We start from the raw sequence: 19,957 nt of genomic DNA on the forward strand, positions 1-19,957 counted from the left end.
GGAGAATTTCATGAATATCGGTTCAGATTTTGTTATAGCTGCCATATATATGTTCATCCGACATTACTCGACATTACTGGTCAATTTCATAGAAATCGGTTAATATTTTGTTATAGCTCCCATATATATGTTCGTCCGACTTGGATTAGTATAGCAATAATTTGGTCATTTGTTAACCGATTCACACGAAAATTAGCACAAAGGATTCATTTATGACTCCCAGAATTTCTATTGAATTTTCTTGAAATCGGTTCAGATTTAGATAAGCTCCCAAATATATGCATCTCTCGATTTAAATTTTAATTTGCTTATCACTTTGCTAATCTTTTATCAATCGATCTTCTCAAAAATTTATTCTATGGCTCCTAGAATATGTACGGATTTTGATTAAAAATCTATGTATCAAATTTTAGCAAATTTTCAATTCGACGACTTAGCATATCCAATGGTGTGGTATCAAAAGGTCGGCTTCGTCCAACTTTAGTCCGTCCTTACTTGTTTATTTTTAATCAGTTCATTTGAACAGAAACTAACTATGAGCATGTTGAAAAATACAATTACAAAATTAAAAGGGGTAAGGAAAGTTAAAAGTCGGGTGGTGTCGGGTGATTAAACACTTGAAAGGAATAAAATAAAGCATTAAACTTTTCTTATTTTATGTTTATTTTTGCAAAACACCAATCATTCAGTGCAAAACTGATTTTTTAATATTCGAAGAATTAACAAGTAAAAAGGCATTAAGTTCGGCCGGGCCGAACTTTGGATACCCACCACCTTGGGTATATATGTAAACCGCCTTTCGTCACAATACGGTGAAAATTGGATAGTTTATGCACCCAAATTCGGCACGGACATTGAGTGGTGTAACAAATATAAGTCACTGTTCCATTTTGTAGAATAAATAATTCGTCTTTTTGGCAGCTATATCCAAATGTAAACCGATCTGAACCATATAGGACACGGATGTCGAAAAACCTAACGTAAGTCACTACGTCAAATCTCAACGAAATGGGGTAATAAATGCGTTTTTCACAGGGCCAAGACTTTAGATCATTCTATATAGCTGCTATAACCAAATCTGGACCAATATGGACCAAATTAAACATGGATATAATAATCATCCCGTTTTATTATAAATCCACTACTATATCCGTAGTTATATCTTAAAGGGGGCTGGTCTCGAGAACTCATATAAAAGTAACATTATCATACAATAAATCTGCTTTTTATGGGATTAACACCATAAATTGGAAGATCGATCTATATGGCAGCTATATCTAAAAACAGTCAGATCTGAATCATATTAAGACTGGATATCGGGAGGCTTAAAACAAATCCCTTTTCAAATTTCAGCGAAATCGGGTAATAAATAAAACTTTTATGGGCTGCAGACCCTTCATCGGCAGATCGGTCTATATGGCAGCTATATCTTAATATAGTCCGACCTGTATCATACTTGGGTTAGATGTCGGAAGGCCTAAATACTCACTGTTTCAAATTTCAGCGAAATCGGATGAAAAATAAAGCATTTATCGGCAGATCGGTCTATATAGCATCTATATCCTAATATGGTCCGATTTGGACCGTTCAAAAATGCCAAATTTCAGCTCAATATCTCAATTTTTGAATGCTACAAAGTGATTACAACAGACGGACAGACACACGGAATGTCTAAATGAATATACCCCCTATCCTATGGTGGTGGTTATAGACATGTTTAAAGAGAGTGGTTCACACATTCAGTCACATTTTCATTTTCGACATCGCTATACTATATAAATAAATGTAGGAGAAAAATGTTTCCTCAATCTAATTTGGCATAATACAAAAACTCTTAAAACGTTAGTCAAGAGTGTGCTTTTGTTAAATCTTTTGATCTTCCTTTTCTCGAAATATAGTTTTCAAAAGATATTTTGAATTGGGAAAGGTACTCTACATACACACAACTATTGTAGTAAGTAGAGTGCTGATTGCGCAACAAGAGAATTGATTTTTATTTGCGCTTACCGCCTAGCCGTAGTCTTTTAAAATAAAGATATTGGGCTGAAATTTTAGAATAGCAATAAGGTTAGAAAAAATTACCGAAAACAATGTAATTTTTAAAATTCTGGAGGGGCCAAAACTTTTCTCTTGGGTGCTTAGCCAACCTCCCACAGTCTTTTTTACGCTAATAAGCTGCTATATAGACTGAGCTCATGACTTTTAATATTTGGCTTACAACAGCGGGTTGTCTCAAAACCCTTAGTGTATATTCAGAAAAAAACGGTAAAAAATTTAAAATTTTTCCTTATTTGTAGAATTTTAGCAATAGAAACGAGCCAACGATCTAAAACTTTAAAGTAAAGATGTTACCTTTAAATTTATTTTCCTTTTTATTAGTAGACACGATCATCCGTTTCAAATTTGGATCGCCGACTGATTCTCATTTTACTTCACAGATGACTGTCCAATTATTAATTTTTGAAAAATTATTTCTTTAAACTTAGCATCTAGTAGTAGTAGTAGTACTTCTTTATTGAGAAAATTTTTTTGTTTTCATTCATTATACAATTTATACAAAGATTCAAAAAAATCAATTTTAGAAGTAGTTGGAATTTGCGATAATGTAATAATTACGTCTATCGCGTTATATATAAAACAAATTTAAGTTAATCGAATTCATTCATTAAAAAGTTTCTATATTTATAAGTGGTTTCCATATAGTTTGCCAACCTATCCCAGTCTTCTTCTTCTTCGCCATCAAGTACTCTAATCACCTCTTCCTCATTTAATATTGGTCTTTGAAATGATAACATTCTGAATTCTTGAAGTACAGGACATTTTCCCAGAAAGTGTTGTATTGTTTCGATCTCACGCAAATTGCATAGTTTACACTCTCTACTCGATGTATCGGAATCAAATTTATTATACCCCAAAGGAATCATTCCACTGCGTGTTTTGAATATCCATACGATCTTATTGTAAGAATTTTTATCGTTCAGGTAAAGCTGAGCTCGGTTTGGATTCAAATATTTATAAATTCGCAGACTCTGACAGTTCTGTTGTCTCCATAGTCTCTCCTCATGTAGTCGCATTTTTATGCTGCTGAGTAAATTTTTGCAAAATGCCCTCCAGTTAGCTAAACATGAAGTGGATTGGTCCCATTGTATGTTAAAGTTTTGCGACAGGGTAGCTATTTCTTTTGCCCAAAATGTATTTTTCTCCAATATAATATTAGATAATTGTTTCGGGAGCCTGCATGGTTCATGGTGATACAGTGTTTTCTCTATATACTTCAAATGTAATCCCAGAGTATAAATCTGGGTATCTTCTACATCTGTTTCCAGCATCAACACGTAGTTTGGAGTAAAACTTGGTACTCTCAAAATCCGTTTCAAAAGATATCTCTGCAGTGTATTAACTTCTTCAAAATAAGAGTATCCCCAAACTTGAGCAGCATACGTTTGAATGGATCTGCAAACAGCTAAAAATACCTTCCATTTGTTATTCATATTTATATCATTTCTTTCCATAAATTGTTTCCATATAGAATTTATTGCGTTTTTTGCTTCATTATTTCTGTTTTGCACATGTTTATGAAATTTCATTTTGGGTGTAAATACTACTCCTAAATATTTAAATTCGTTGCAGATTTTTATCTCCCTGCCTTTGTATGTCCATTTCTCGTACTTGCTTAGCTTTCCTCCATTTCTGAAAACCATTATTTCCGATTTGCTTATATTCACTTCTAAGCTCCATCTTTTGCAGTATAATTCTAATTTATCTATCATATTCTGTAGGATTTTAATATCATCAGCTAGCAGCACAATATCATCTGCATATAGAAGTAATCTTATATTGATAGATTCCACACATAATCCGCCTTCAATATAATCATGCAAATCATTTATGTAGAGTGTGAATAATAATGGTGATAAAAGGCAACCCTGTTTAACACCCTTCGTTGTTTCAAAATATTCGGATATTTCTTTTCCGTTCCACACAGCTGATTGGGTATTGTTGTACATTTGTTCTACCAATCTAACGAATTTATATGATATACCCATTTGAAAAAGCTTATAAATAAGGGCTTGTCTCGATATATTATCAAATGCTGCCTTGAAATCTACAAAGAAAGCATATACTTTTTTCTTTTCGCTCAATTTTAGGTTAACGATAGATGCTAGATTGTATATATTATCGGTTGTTGCATAATTTTTGCGGAAACCAGATTGAAATTCGGTTAGGATTTTGTTCTGTTCAACCCAGTTGTATAGCTTTTCGTTCATTAATCCCATAAAAATCTTAGCTGCACAGTTCATGAACGAAATGCCTCTATAATTTGATGCTTCATTCAGATCTCCTTTTTTGTGTATTGGGAAAATAATGGTCTTCGAAAATATAGGATCGATTTTTCCATTCGTATACAATCTATTGTATGTATTTAGAAGCAGGTTATGAAATTGATCAGTGGCATTCATGAAGAATTCATAAGGGATTCTATCTTCCCCTGGAGCTTTATTAGTTTTTACACTTGCCAAAATTTTCTTCAGTTCGATCATAGTAAACGGTCCATCTAAATCAGAATCTTCTTTATAAAAAGGGGCATAATAGATAAGGGTGATTTCTTCAGAGTTATTTAATAAACCTTGTTTTAGGTTAGCATCTTAACCTAAAACAACTAAAAGCGTGCTAAGTTTGGCCGATACGAATTTTATGTACCCTCCAAATGGATCGCCTTTGTCAAGTACTATGGCCGATATCTCTTTATCGGTAAACGTGGGATAATGGATTAGAATTGCTACGCATTTGAGTTATATCATGTTATGAACCGATAGAGACCATACTTGGTTTGGATTGTGGAGACAAAAGTGGAATTCAATGTGCAAAATTTCAAACAAATCAGATAATAATTGCGCCCCATAGTGGGTCAAGAAATAAAATCGGGAGATTAGCTTATATGGGAGCTATAACAGGTTATAGACCGATTCGAACTATTATTAACATGTATGTTAGAGGTCATAGAAGAAGTTGTTGTGCACAGTTTCAGACCAATCGGATAATAGTTGGAAGTATAATCGGGAGATCGGTTTATATGGGAGCAATATCATGTAAAGAACCGATTAAGACCAAACTTGGCACGGTTGTTGGCGGTCAAACCAAAACACTTCAAGTACAATTTCAGCCAAATCAGTTAATAACTGCACCCTCTAAACCGAGATCGGTTTATATGGGAGCTATATCAGGTAATGGACCTATTTGGACCGTACTAGCCACAGTTGTTGACGGTCATACCGAAGTAGTTCATTCAAAATTTCAGCTAAATCGGATATTTATTTTTCAGCTAAATCGGAGCTATATCAGACTGTGAACTGATTTGGATCATACTTGGCATTTATTAGAAGTCAAAATAAACCACCTGGTGGAAAGTTTCAGCTTAATCGGATAAGAATTGCGCCCTCTAGAGCCTCAAGGAGTCAAGATCTAGGATTGGTTTATATGGAAGCTATATCAGATTATAAACTGATTTGGTACATACTTGGCATAGTTGTTGGAAGGCATAACAAAGAGTTACGTGCAAAATTGCAGCCAAATCAGATAAGAATTGCGCCCTCCAGAGGCTTAGGAAGTCAAGATTAGAGATCGGTTTATATGGCAGCTATACCAAAACATGGACCGATTTGCCCAATTACAATTCCAACTGACCTGTTTTTGTAAGAAGTATTGGTGCAAAATTTCAAGTATTTAGCATTACTCCTTCGAAAGTTTGCGTGCTTTCTACAGACAGACAGACGAACGGACATGGCTAATTCGACTTAGATCGTCAAAACGGTCAAGAATATATATACTTTGTTGGGTTTCAGATGAATAAACGGAATGGCAACATAAGTAAGGCACCATCCTATGGTGCAGGGTATAATAAGGATCTTTCAGCGATCAAAATTTGAAACGGATGAACATGTCCGTTGGTAAATAGGACATTAAATTTAAAGGTATCATCTTTATTTTAAAGTTTTGGTTATTGCTAAAATTTTACGAATAGGGAAAAAAATTTACATTTTGGGTACATTTTTTCTTTCAGTGTGTTTAAGACTGTTTGTAGGTCACGCTTATAAGTGAAATGATATTTGAAACTTTCTAATTTGTCTGAAATGAACATTTATGAGCATACTTCAATTACCTTACCTTTCTAAAATTTCCCTCACTAAGAGACTCGTGAACAAAATAAAATTCACATCAAAACTGTAGTCCTTGCTTCTTTTTAAACTTTTCACAAGCATTTGAATATTTAATACAAGTGTATTGGTTACTTAGCATACGAATAATCGCGTGGAAAAACTCTTGCAAGTGCTACAATAATCCCATAAAAGCACCCCAATGTAAATACAATTAAGCAGCAGACAAAAAAAGGAAACCTACATCGGTTGAATGGCACATGGTTGCACTTGTCGAAAATCGAAGTTTTTTGCATTGCCAAAAAAACCCCAACGATAACAACTGTCCCAAGTAAAAATAAAATTAGACATGGGTTCAATTTGTTGAAATGAATTAACAAACGTACTGTTTTATTAATTAAATTGAAGCTAATTATACCTGTATGGTAGCTAGGTCATGAATTGGGTTAATACTCTTTGTCCATAAATAATTGCTTTCATTCCAGGACAGTTCCTAAAATATTTTCCCATTATCCTCAACTATGTATCGCAGATTGTGTGCAATTGTTTGCCCACAAAATTTGTTTGTCTCTTGTTTGGCAGACTAAATGTTGAATTTTCATTCCGGCTTTTAGACAACAGAAACATTTTTTGGTGAAAGGTCAGAGTTTTACGTGATCTGAAACCGGCAGCCAAACAATGTCTTTCTATGGGTGTTTCATTCATTGTAGTCTGTTTTTGATACTTTAATTTATCATGTTTTTGTGATTGGCTGTTTCGTTATTATACCCTCCACCATAAGATGGGGGGTATACTAATTTCGTCATTCTGTTTGTAACTACTGGAAATTTTCGTCTGAGACCCCATAAAGTATATATATTCTTGATCGTCGTGATATTTTATGTCGATCTAGCCATGTCCGTCCGTCTGTCCGTCCGTCCGTCCGTCCGTCCGTCCGTCCGTCCGTCCGTCCGTCCGTCCGTCCGTCCGTCCGTCCGTCTGTCTGTCGAAAGCACGCTAACTTCCGAAGGAGTAAAGCTAGCCGCTTGAAATTTTGCACAAATACTTCTTAATAGTGTAGGTCGGTTGGTATTGTAAATGGGCCATATCGGTCCATGTTTTGACATAGCTGCCATATAAACCGATCTTGGGTCTTGACTTCTTGAGCCTCTAGAGTGCGCAATTCTTATCCGATTGGGATGAAATTTTGCACGACGTGTTTCGTTATGATATCCAACAACTGTGCCAAGTATGGTTCAAATCGGTCCATAACCTGATATAGCTGCCATATAAACCGATCTTGGGTCTTGACTTCTTGAGCCTCTAGCGTGCGCAATTCTTATCCGATCAGAATGAAATTTTGCATGACGTGTTTTGTTATTATATCCAACAACTGTGCCAAGTATGGTTGAAATCGGTCCATAACCTGATATAGCTGCCATATAAACCGATCTGGGGTCTTGACTTCTTGAGCCTCTAGAGTGCGCAATTCTTATCCGATTGAAATGAAATTTTGCACGACGTGTTATGTTATTATATCCAACAACTGTGCCAAGTATGGTTCAAATCGGTTCATAACCTGATATAGCTGCCATATAAAGCGATCTTGGGTCTTGACTTCTTGAGCCTCTAGAGTGCGCAATTCTTATCCGAATGGAACGGAATTTCGCACGACGTGTTTTGTTATGATACCCAACAACTGTGCCAAGTATGGTTGAAATCGGTCCATAACCTGATAAAGCTGCCATATAAACCGATCTTGGGTCTTGACTTCTTGAGCCTCTAGAGGGCACAATTCTTATCCGATTTGAATGAATTTTTGCACGAAGTATTTCGTTATGATATCCAACAACTGTGCCAAGTATGGTTGATCGGTCCATAACCTGATATAGATGTCATATAAACAGATCTTGGGATTTGACTTCTTGAGCTTTTAGAGGGCACAATTCCTATCCGATTTGGCTGAAATTTTGCATGACCTATTTTATTTTTACTTTCAACAACTGTGTCAAATAAGGTTCAAATCGGTTCATAACCTGATATAGCTACCATATAAACCGATCTGGGATCTTGACTTCTTGACCCCTAGAGGTCGCAATTATTATCCGATATGCCTGAAATTTTGTACGACGGATCCTCTCATGACCATCAACAAACGTCTTTATTATGGTCTGAATCGGTCTATAGCCCGATACAGATCCCATATAAATCGTTCTCTCTATTTTACTTCGTGAGCCCCAATGGGCGCAATTCTTATACGAATTGGCTGAAATTTTACACAGGTCTCCAACATATAATTTAATTGTGGTCCGAACCGGACCATATCTTGATATCGTTTCAATAGCAGAGCAACTCTTTTCTTATATCCTTTTTTGCCTAAGAAGAGATGCCGGGAAAAGAACTCGACAAATGCGATCCATGGTGGAGGGTATATAAGATTCGGCCCGGCCGAACTTAGCACGGTTTTACTTGTTTTTTTACTTGGTTGATATAATTGATTACAGCGGCTTATTTTTATGAATTCAAGCTTAAAAAACCTTTTCACAAAAGCCATGGAGGCACTTATGTTGTGGGATGTTTCTCTAGATGACTCTGGGATACACCTTGAGAGAAAAAAGGTTAAAGTGGAATGACACTATGAAATTGTCTGGGTTGCTTTTGTTTACAAATTCTCGCATTTTTATGCTTATTATGGGTACACGTTTGTCAGTCATGGCTGTAACATTACAGGGAAGATATACATTTTCAAAGGTTATAAAAATTTAATTATTCTTCTTGTGCAACACTTTCTTTTGTAGTTTGATGACATTAAACGAAAAACCTACACGCAAAAAAATTAATGGTTTGGGACATTTTTACGACAAACAAAATACTTTTATTACGAAAATGTTAATACCCTACACCACTGTGGTACAGTGTATTATAACTTTGTGCATTTGTTTGCATTGCTAAGAAGGAGAAGAGCTAAACCAATTGATAAGTATACCAATCGGATATCTTAGAATCTTTTCCTGATTCGATTTAGTTATGTCGGTCTGTCTGTCCATGTATTCTTATGATGAAGGTACAGGTCGCATTTATTGTCCGATTGTCATGACATTTTGGACATGTCAACTCTTTGGCCCAAGAACGAACGCAGACAAAAATTGCGGCTTGTAAGGGCTCAAGAAGTCAAATATTAAGATCGGATTATGTGGGAGCTATATCAGGTTATAGACCGATTTTGGCCGTACTTGGCACAGAAGTTATAACATAACACCACACTAAAAATTTTAGCCAAATCCGAAAAAATTGCGGTTTGTAAGAGCTCAAAAAGTAAAATCGGGAGATTGGTTTACATGGGAGCTATATCAGGTTATAGATCGATTCGGACCGTATTAAGCATTATTGTTGCAGGTCTTAACAGAACAATACGTGTAAAATTTCAGTCAAACCGGACGAAAATTGCCCTGTCAGGGGTCAAGAAGTCAAATCGGGAGTTCGGTTTATATGGGAGCTATATCAGGTTATAGACCGAATTGGACTGTTCTTAAGTCTTCCAACAAAGTTGTTGGAAGTCACAACAGAATACTACATGCAAAATTTCAGTCAAATCGGGCGAACATTGCGGATTCCAGAGGTTTAAAAAGTCAAATCGTGAGATTGGTTTATATGGGAGCTGTATCTAAATCTGAGCCGATATAGCCCATGCCATCACGATATCGGTGATTTCGACAGACGGACGGACGGACATGGCTAGAGGGCGTCGAAACGATCAAGAATGTATATAAATACTTTATGGGGTCTTAAACATATATGTCGAGGTGTTACAAACGGAATGACTAGATTATTACATCCCTTCCCTATGGTGGTGGATATAATAATATTTAAACATTAATTTATACGGACCGTATTCAAATAAAGATTTCATGAATTTTTCTGAATTTTATGTGTTTTTTTTTTGAAAAGCTTTCCTATAGCCTTTAAAAAAGCAGCCAGATAAATAATTTGAATTTCGCACACAGACTTGTGAATATAAATTAATAAGAATTATCTAAGAACAAGCCGCATGCAGCATTCATGCTATTTATGTCATTTGCATTTTCTTAATATGTATTATTTCCTGTCTACTTTATGGGGTCTTACACATATATGTCGAGGTGTTACAAACGGAATGACTAGATTATTACATCCCTTCCCTATGGTGGTGGATATAATAATATTTAAACATTAATTTTTACGGACCGTATTCAAATAAAGATTTCATGAATTTTTCTGAATTTTATGTGTTTTTTTTTTGAAAAGCTTTCCTATAGCCTTTAAAAAAGCAGCCAGATAAATAATTTGAACTTCGCACACAGACTTGTGAATATAAATTAATAAGAATTATCTAAGAACAAGCCGCATGCAGCATTCATGCTATTTATGTCATTTGCATTTTCTTAATATGTATTATTTCCTGTCTCGTAAAGGAAACTATGGCGTTATAGGGTTTCGGCGGTCTTGGTTTTCAATTTGTGTATCTTTCTTTCTTTTCTTTTTTCCGAACAATGTTTTTTTTTTTAATTTTTTAAGCAGAGCTGCTTGCTTTGAAGAATAATAAAATAATTATTGACACTTATAAGCCTAAAATTTGCTGTACAATTTTGAGAGCACAAAAATGTCCCTGTTATTTCTATGCCCTTTTTACTGAGCAAAGAGCAGTCAGTATGGTGAGCAGCTCGGTTTAGTGTGGATGATAAACTCGGAAGGTGTCAGTTTTTAAAGTTGAGCCTTAGGTACAAAAATACTGGTATGCCCAATGACAAAAATCATTAGAACAACATGCAAGTAGCTGCAGATACAAGAATACACTGTAAGATTATCTAAGGCACATAATTATTCATGTGAACGACTTTTATGTTCCAATAAATTAATGTTCTTTGCGGTTCATGACCGGTGATTGATGGGGTGGCTTCAAATTTCAGTTGGTGGTATACAATAAACTCATTTCTGCTTTCAGCGTAGTAAGCTTTGAATAATTCCCATGTTGGAACCAAAGTCCTCTTCATGATTCAGCTGTTTTGCACTCTGATGTAGATTTTGTATTAAAACGTTTAGAGAACCACACTGATCCGTTTTGATTCTGATTCTAAAACACTAATTTCCCTAGCTCTCGTTCTGCCATGCACACCAGTTCTACAAAAGCGCTTCCATTTAACTGATGAAATCAGAGTATCTTTATAAAGTGCAGTTCCATGCGTATGCAAAACTTATCTTTTCCGTTTTATGAAAAATGTGCAAAACTTGTTCTCGTCAATAAAAAGGACGAAATTCATTTCTTTTGTTGGTCGATATTTGATTAAACGGCTACTTGGATATGACAGCTACTGTTTCTAAATAGTATTCTTATACACCGCGATTCACCAGCATAGAACTACTGAAATATTGAATAAAGAAAGCATCGTATCTAAAGTACTTGGATTTTATTTAAAAAAAATGTGAAAGGGATGCCACTCACTGCTCACGACAACAACAATTTGCTCTATGTTTTGTATAACGGTACCTTTTGGTCATTTATGGCAAAAATTCGTAATATTTTTATACCCTCCACCATAAGATGGGGGGTATACTAATTTCGTCATTCTGTTTGTAACTACTCGAAATATTCGTCTGAGACCCCATAAAGTATATATATTCTTGATCGTCGTGAAATTTTATGTCGATCTAGCCATGTCCGTCCGTCTGTCCGTCCGTCCGTCCGTCTGTCTGTCGAAAGCACGCTAACTTCCGAAGGAGTAAAGCTAGCCGCTTGAAATTTTGCACAAATACTTCTTATTAGTGTAGGTCGGTTGGTATTGTAAATGGGCCATATCGGTCCATGTTTTGATATAGCTGCCATATAAACCGATCTTGGGTCTTGACTTCTTGAGCCTCTAGAGTGCGCAATTTTTATCCGATTGGAATGAAATTTTGCACGACGTGTTTTGTTATGTTATCCAACAACTGTGCCAAGTATAGTTTAAATCGGTCAATAACCTGATATAGCTGCCATATAAACCGATCTTGGGTCTTGACTTCTTGAGCCTCTAGCGTGCGCAATTCTTATCCGATCAGAATGAAATTTTGCATGACGTGTTTTGTTATTATATCCAACAACTGTGCCAAGTATGGTTCAAATCGGTCCATAACCTGATATAGCTGCCATATAAACCGATCTTGGGTCTTGACTTCTTGAGCCTCTAGAGTGCGCAATTCTTATCCGATTGGAATGAAATTTTGCACGACGTGTTTTGTTATGATATCCAACAACTGTGCCAAGTATAGTTTAAATCGGTCCATAACCTGATATAGCTGCCATATAAACAGATCTTGGGTCTTGACTTCTTGAGCCTCTAGAGTGCGCAATTCTTATCCGATTGAAATGAAATTTTGCACGACGTGTTTTGTTATTATATCCAACAACTGTGCCAAGTATGGTTCAAATCGGTTCATAACCTGATATAGCTGCCATATCAACCGATCTTGGGTCTTGACTTCTTGAGCCTCTAGAGTGCGCAATTCTTATCCGATTGAAATGAAATTTTGCACGAAATATTTCGTTATGATATTCAATAACTGTGCCAGGTATGGTTTAAATCGGTCTATAGCCTGATATAGCTGTCATATAAACAGATCTTGGGATTTGACTTCTTGAGCTTTTAGAGGGCGCAGTTCCTATCCGATTTGGCTGAAATTTTGCATGACGTATTTTATTTTTACTTTCAACAACTGTGTCAAATAAGGTTCAAATCGGTTCATAACCTGATATAGCTGCCATATAAACCGATCTGGGATCTTGACTTCTTGACCCCTAGAGGTCGCAATTATTATACGATATGCCTGAAATTTTGTACGACGGATCCTCTCATGACCATCAACAAACTTGTTTATTATGGTCTGAATCGGTCTATAGCCCGATACAGATCCCATAGAAATCGCTTTCTCTATTTTACTTCGTGAGCCCCAATGGGCGCAATTCTTATACGAATTGGCTGAAATTTTACACAGGTCTCCAACATATAATTTAATTGTGGTCCGAACCGGACCATATCTTGATATCGTTTTAATAGCAGAGCAACTCTTTTCTTATATCCTTTTTTGCCTAAGAAGAGATTCCGGGAAAAGAACTCGACAAATGCGATCCATGGTGGAGGGTATATAAGATTCGGCCCGGCCGAACTTAGCACGCTTTTACTTGTTTTTGCCTACCTACATCGTCGGGAGCGATAAAGTTTATTGAAACCTTCCCGAAAATGGTAAAAATTTGTGTTTACCAGTCCAAAAAAAAAAAAAAAAAAAAATTCTAACACTGAATCGCCAGAAAAAGCAGACTATGTCAACATCTTGTTACGTATTATATTAAAAGAGGGGATAGCTATTATAAAAAGTGCAAATGCTCCAACGCCTTAAAACAAACAAAATTTTCTTCAAATTACTTTAAAATTTATCGCATCCTACTGCCAAATTAAGGATTTGGCGTCAGTTACTGCAAGTAAATCGACCGTTATAGGAAATGTTATAGTGCTGGTAGCTTCGAAAACTATAGAAAAAACCATTCGTCCTCCTCGTGAACAGATTGATTTCAGTATTATATGGACGTCGGACTTAGTAGGGAAAAGTGTTTAAGTTATATAGATATGAATTTAAAATTTTCGCCCCATTTTTATCAGTTTTAGTTATTACGTTATCATTTGTCTTTCTTTAGCAATAAATCATTTTCCTAATCAGTTTCAACAAAGAACATCCCGAAGAATACAAAGAAAAATTAGTTTTATTGTATATAGAAAAATTTTCGGAAATTCTTTTTTCGTACAGGGTTTTAAGGGGAAATTATAAATTGTTTATTACCTTGTCGCGTTTATATTTTCGTAGCAGTTTTATTTTTGGAAATGCTAAATCAATTTAAAACTTACGTGATATCTCGATCTTTATTTTTCTTGGAATGGCTGCGCAGAAGAGAATTTAATTCTTGCATAACATCATTGCCTTTTCGGTTGAATTCCGAAAACAATTCGCCATCATCGATCTTATTTAAATCAGAGCCACTGCGACTTTTGATGGAAACCGATCTGAAATTACCAAACGAGCCTTGATCTAGAAATCGATATTTGATTTCTGAATTTGGTCACTCACCTATCAATTGAATCCATGCTACTTGCCATATCGAAATCCATCATCAGATCGTCAGAACAAATAGATTCACAGGGTGACAACGTGTCTAAGGATTCAGCCCGCTCCATCACTGCTTTGCGCAATGACAAAGGGGTACGCAAGCTTAGTTCCATGGCCTGGTATAGAGCACTACGTGATCTATTCGTTTGGCTGTGTATGGAGTTACGCAAGGAACTTAAGCTCTCCATGAGTGTGGGTGTATCCGTTCTATCTCTGCGCGACGCTCCACTCTCCGCCCCGCCATCTTGTGATTCTTGATTGAATAGCAGGGCCGGTTGGTCGGCTATCTCGTCATCAATTAAATTACCACAATCAGACAGGGACAGTGAGCGAGAGCAGTGTGTGGGCGTGCCAGGCGATAGAGGACTAGCCAAATCTAATTCTGGCGAAATTTCATCGATGTCCTTCTCCTGCAATTCTTCATTGATTTTGTGTTTCTTTTGCTTGCAGGCAGCTCCCTCGGACTCACTGCTACTGACCAAACTGTCAGTAGGCGAAGTTTCGTCATCCAATAGAAATGTGCTACCCTCCAAAGCCATTTCAGCGAATTTGCTTTCATTCAAGGAGTTACATATGGACTTGGGACGTTCTACCATATTATTGGTATCATCGAGTATGGCAAGGTTTGTGGATTCTTTGGGCAAATTATCGATTTCATCGTTGAGCGTAACAGGTTCAGTTAGAGAAGCTTTAAGGAAAATCCATATTAGCAATAAAACTATTTTTAATCAACATCAATACTCACATAACGTGCTCATTTGGACATCTGAATTCAAAGTCACTAAGTCATCATCGTTTATTTCGAAGGAAAGTTTACGTTCAGTTTCTTTCTGATCCTCCAGAAGTTTATTGTCTTGCTTATTGCTATCCTCACTGCTGTCCAAACTTAAAGTGCTAAAATCGTTAGCAGCCAACGACTCCCCTGCATTACACCATGACGACAACACTGAACTTCCGGGAGACGATGTCTTGCTCGAGCATGTGTTGATGTCCTTGAATTGTCGTTCCTAAAGAGGAGAGATTGATTAATAAAGGGTTTTTTGGTTCATTTCAGTTTTAAATATGGACCAAATGTTTTTTTTTTTTGGCTCATAAAAATTAAACACTCAATACAAATCTTTAGAAGCTTGTAAATACACAGTTCGTATGCATATTATTTTAACGGTTTACATAGATTCTAATGGTATACAGTCGAAACCGCATAACTGTAATACGCGTTAGTGGAAAATCCTGATTAAGTGAAACTTGATTTAAAGAACCATTAATTTTTGGTGTTATTCAATGCAATTGAATTCGCTTAAGTGGAAAATCGGTTAACTGAAAATACCGCAAAATTTAAAAAGTTATTTTACCCCAAAATGTGAAACTGAAATCGCATAGGTGAAAAAGTTATTTCTATGGAAATCTATCAAACTCACGTAATCAAGAAAATTCGTAAAAACGTATTTTAATATATCACTAATGATTGTCTCCGAAATTTGAAGAGTTCTACTCTGCATTGCTCTTTTTCAATTCAAGTTATTTCATACATGATCAATACGCTGTCATGAAAATTCGATTGTATTTATGCTTAAATCGCTGATGTGAAAACTAGTTTCGGTTATCCGTATAACGCTTAACTGAAAATTACGGATAAGTAAAACCAAATTGATGCATTTTTAGCGTTTCACTTATCCTGTTTCAACAGTATATTCATAGGTCTTTTGGAAATAAATTCACTATAGATATTTTAAAGAAAAGAACAATGAACTGAAAAAGCGGTCGACGAGGGCTAACTGTAAGCACCGCACTTGTTAGAACTTTGAGATCTGTTTTGTGTTGTGTGTCCTTATCATGTGAAGCTTAGATAAAAGCTACCGGGCACGTACACAGGTTGCGGAAAGGGGAAAGCTTTGAGGAATAGATGGAAATACACTTATGAACAATCGGCGATTTCGAGAGCAGAGTTTCAGTGATGGACCGAAGGGCACCGCTCAGTGGTAGCACTTTTATGGGAAGAGGTGTCAAGAATAATAACCATTGATATTTCTGAAATTTTTAGTATTTAAATAATTTTTGCACCAAAACCGCGATATCACTTTGTTGATTTTTGTCAATGGGTATGTACAATGTACCGGCTCTTGCTCAGACACTGAGTGCCTATGATAGTCGACTTGAAAAAGGGAGTTATTTGCGCCTTTAAATAATTAATGACCATAATCAGAGACTATTCCTACGATAGGGGCGGCTGGAACGGGTGTCGGACACACGGCATTGGGGCACTGGGCCAGTAACCCGTCCTCGGAAAATAATAGATAATAATAACAGACTCCCCTAACGAAATGTCAGAACTCTTTTCAGAGAAAATGCGGTGTACGCACTGGCGGATGTATTGGAAAAGTTCAAGACCGACATTACCGGCTTACAAGAGGTGTGATGGATTCGGAAAGGCGTCACTACGACTCAGAAGGGGGACCATTTTATCTGCCTTGATACAAGGTATGAATTTTGCTATTTTGTGGTTAGTCAGAGACTGAGACACCTTGTCTCCAGATTTACTCCGCCGTTAAAGAATATATTAACAATGCCCGCACATGACATTAAAATCGTTCTTGGATACTTTAATGCCAATATAGAAAGCGAGGAAATCTTTGGTCCGACTATTGGAGGCTCTACGAGAAAACGTCCAATAATAGATTGATTGAATGATTGATTTTTAGGAAAAACTTTGGGGTATACGAAAAAGGGGAAGACAAAAAATCCGATTGAACGATCAAGTGCAGAAACACATCTCGAAACTAGCTGTTAGTTCTCCTGGCGCCTGGAAATCCATTCTTAGTTTGGATAGTGCAACATACATATGTCATAGCCAATTGAAGTAAGAACAAGTAAAAAGGCATTTAGTTCGGGCGGGACGAACTTGGGTATATGCCAAAACCGCCTTTTATTGTCCAATGACTTTAAATCGGGAGATCGGTCCATATGGATGCTATATCCAAATATTGATCGATCTGGTGCACATTGAAGCTGTATAAATCAACTTTACAATTTCATTTCTTGATTTTGTAGAAAGCTTAATTTTTATCCGTTCTTGCTGATTTTGCAACACTGAGTAGTTCGAATAGTTTGATAAAGTTGGTATATAGACTGAAGTCAAATTTGGTGAGTTTTGGAGTCGTGAATGAATCAGATGCCCTTAATGACGTATAAATAATATTCTTCAACCGATTTCTATTATCAAAATTAAAGACTATGAGTGTACATTAGCTCTCGTTTGTATATCATCCAATATCGATGCTATTCAAAATCTTGGAGCTAATTTGATATCTTTATACCCATTCGAACTATGGCCCTTATCATTACATATTTTGAAATATCTGCTTTGTGGGCAAAATTGCCGATTTAACTATTTTAGCTCGCAGAGTGCGAGTTAGCAAAATGACCATGTACTATAGTTGATGTTGACATAGCCAATATTTTGTGATACAAATCTGAAAATAAATCCATGGCAATGGGTATCAATTTACAGCAAAATGGATTTTCACAGTTTTTTAAATGTTTCTCCATATAAAAGTTACTCGAAGTACATTTCATCAGCAATTAAGATCTTACAACCCTTACCTTTTGAATCTTCTCTGTCGCGGATCTATCCAAATGTAGTTTTTCCTCGTCAACAGATTCACTGTCCTCTTCAGAAGCTTGCCTTGATGTTGATTGGCTGGCGTTATTCGATTCTAAAGTTAATGTAACTGAAATATTGTAAAATCAAATTAAATGCTAGAAGATAAAGCCACCCAAATTACTAGGTGCAGAAGTAAGCCTAAATTCCATAAAAGTATCTTTACCTACAAAACAAAACAATGTTATTTTACGTGAACAACTCATCTTGTAAAATACTTAATGACAACTGCAGACAGATCCGTCTGCTGAAAGCCTTTAAATATATCAAAGCAATGACCCGACTATAAAATGAAAACCACATAATTATTGTATATTCTGAGCAATATTTTTAATTGTACATTGTGTGCACATTTACTTCAATTGATTTATTAATAATCGACTATATAAAATACACTACAGCATTGGGTATGGTATGTGAACAACAGTTTATTCGCCCAAAATCGGAATTATAGCCCTTGAAAAACTATTGGTTAAAAGATATATGCGAGGGTTTTTTACAATTTCAGATATCAAATATAAAGAGTTTTCAACACTAGAATACGTTTGTGGTTATACAAATCCACAGCAGAGCATATCATTTAAAACACACATAAGTGAGCCATATGTAGCAAGACTATCTTCTTGTAGTGTCGGAAGTGGATATTTCGATGCATTACAAACCGAATGACAAAACGATTATTCGCCCATCTATCGGTTGTAAAGGGTGATTTCATGAATAGACTTACTAACGAGCAACGCTTGCAAATCATTGAATTTTATTACCAAAATCAGTGTTCGGTTCGAAATGTGTTCATTCACCGTAACGTTGCGTCCAACAGCATCTTTGAAAAAATACGGTCCAATGATTCCACCAGCGTACAAACCACACCAAACAGTGCATTTTTCGGGATGCATGGGCAGTTCTTGAACGGCTTCTGGTTGCTCTTCACTCCAAATGCGGCAATTTTGCTTATTTACGTAGCCATTCAACCAGAAATGAGCCTCATCGCTGAACAAAATTTGTCAAAATTTGAACACATTTCGAACCGAACACTGATTTTGGTAATAAAATTCAATGATTTGCAAGCGTTGCTCGTTAGTAAGTCTATTCATGATGAAATGTCAAAGCATACTGAGCATCTTTCTCTTTGACACCATGTCTGAAATCCCACGTGATCTGTCAAATACTAATGCATGAAAATCCTAACCTCAAAAAAATCACCCTTTAGATATAATAATTCAATTCCTATATTAACCGATCTTTCAACTGTATTTCTTGGGATAAATCTTTTCAAATTGAAATCTGCTGTAACATCCAAAATTCATATTGGATCATTAGAGCAGAACCCCTAATACTATAATAATACTATAATTTAGCTAGTTCTCACTGCCACATTTTTAGAACAAACGTTTTTAGGATACTTTATAAACAACCTTAAACGAAGACGAAGAGTCCCCAATATTTTGTGATATATAAAAGATACCTCTTGGAAGAGTGGACCCATTTAAGCGAATTTTTGTTCATCCTTTAAAAGAAGCTTATTACCGCAATTCAGATATATAAAATTAGAAATAAATTCCCGGGACAACGCCTACTCAAAAACACATCAAAATAGGCATACAGAAAAATCTGTACAAGACTTAAATGGGAGGCATTTGGGAGTAGAGTACTATTTGTTATAAAAATAAGAGGCCAAGTGTGAGCTCCACTCTTCAAAATCGCCCAAAACACCATATAGGCTTATTGGTGCAAAATATGGCTTTAAAGATATTTAGGAGGGAGTACGAGTGTGATAAGAAATTAAGTGTCTAAGGGAACGCTCCAATTCGAAGAAAATTAAGAGTATTACATAGATATATACATATATGGATGTTATATCCAAAAATAGTACGGTACAGTCAATCAAATAAGTACACTTTATTTATTCAACAAAAAGCTATTTGAAAATGTTCATGATTTAAAATTTCTTAAAATTACTCTTTCTACTTTGCTGAATCACATATTCATCCAG

At 35.9% G+C, this 19,957-nt stretch overlaps 1 protein-coding gene and 1 long non-coding RNA gene across 13 annotated transcripts in view; one reads left to right on the forward strand and one right to left on the reverse strand.

The window, feature by feature from the left end:
* Window positions 1-19,957, reverse strand: part of LOC106089084 (serine-rich adhesin for platelets) — a 312,770-nt gene that overhangs the window by 111,458 nt on the left and 181,355 nt on the right. For all 9 annotated transcript variants that reach the window (XM_059360423.1, XM_059360422.1, XM_059360420.1 and 6 more), the window contains 4 exons: window positions 17,907-18,034; window positions 15,052-15,313; window positions 14,268-14,994; window positions 14,048-14,203 (listed from right to left, as the gene is read on the reverse strand). In XM_059360423.1, coding sequence (XP_059216406.1) covers window positions 14,048-14,203; window positions 14,268-14,994; window positions 15,052-15,313; window positions 17,907-18,034 — 1,273 coding nt within the window. The remainder of the gene's footprint in view (window positions 1-14,047; window positions 14,204-14,267; window positions 14,995-15,051; window positions 15,314-17,906; window positions 18,035-19,957) is intronic.
* Window positions 1-19,957, forward strand: part of LOC106094598 (uncharacterized) — a 249,126-nt gene that overhangs the window by 104,557 nt on the left and 124,612 nt on the right. The window lies entirely within an intron of this gene.

This window comes from Stomoxys calcitrans, chromosome 1, assembly GCF_963082655.1.
Source record: "Stomoxys calcitrans chromosome 1, idStoCalc2.1, whole genome shotgun sequence".
In the NCBI taxonomy this organism is placed as follows: Eukaryota; Metazoa; Arthropoda; class Insecta; order Diptera; family Muscidae; genus Stomoxys; species Stomoxys calcitrans.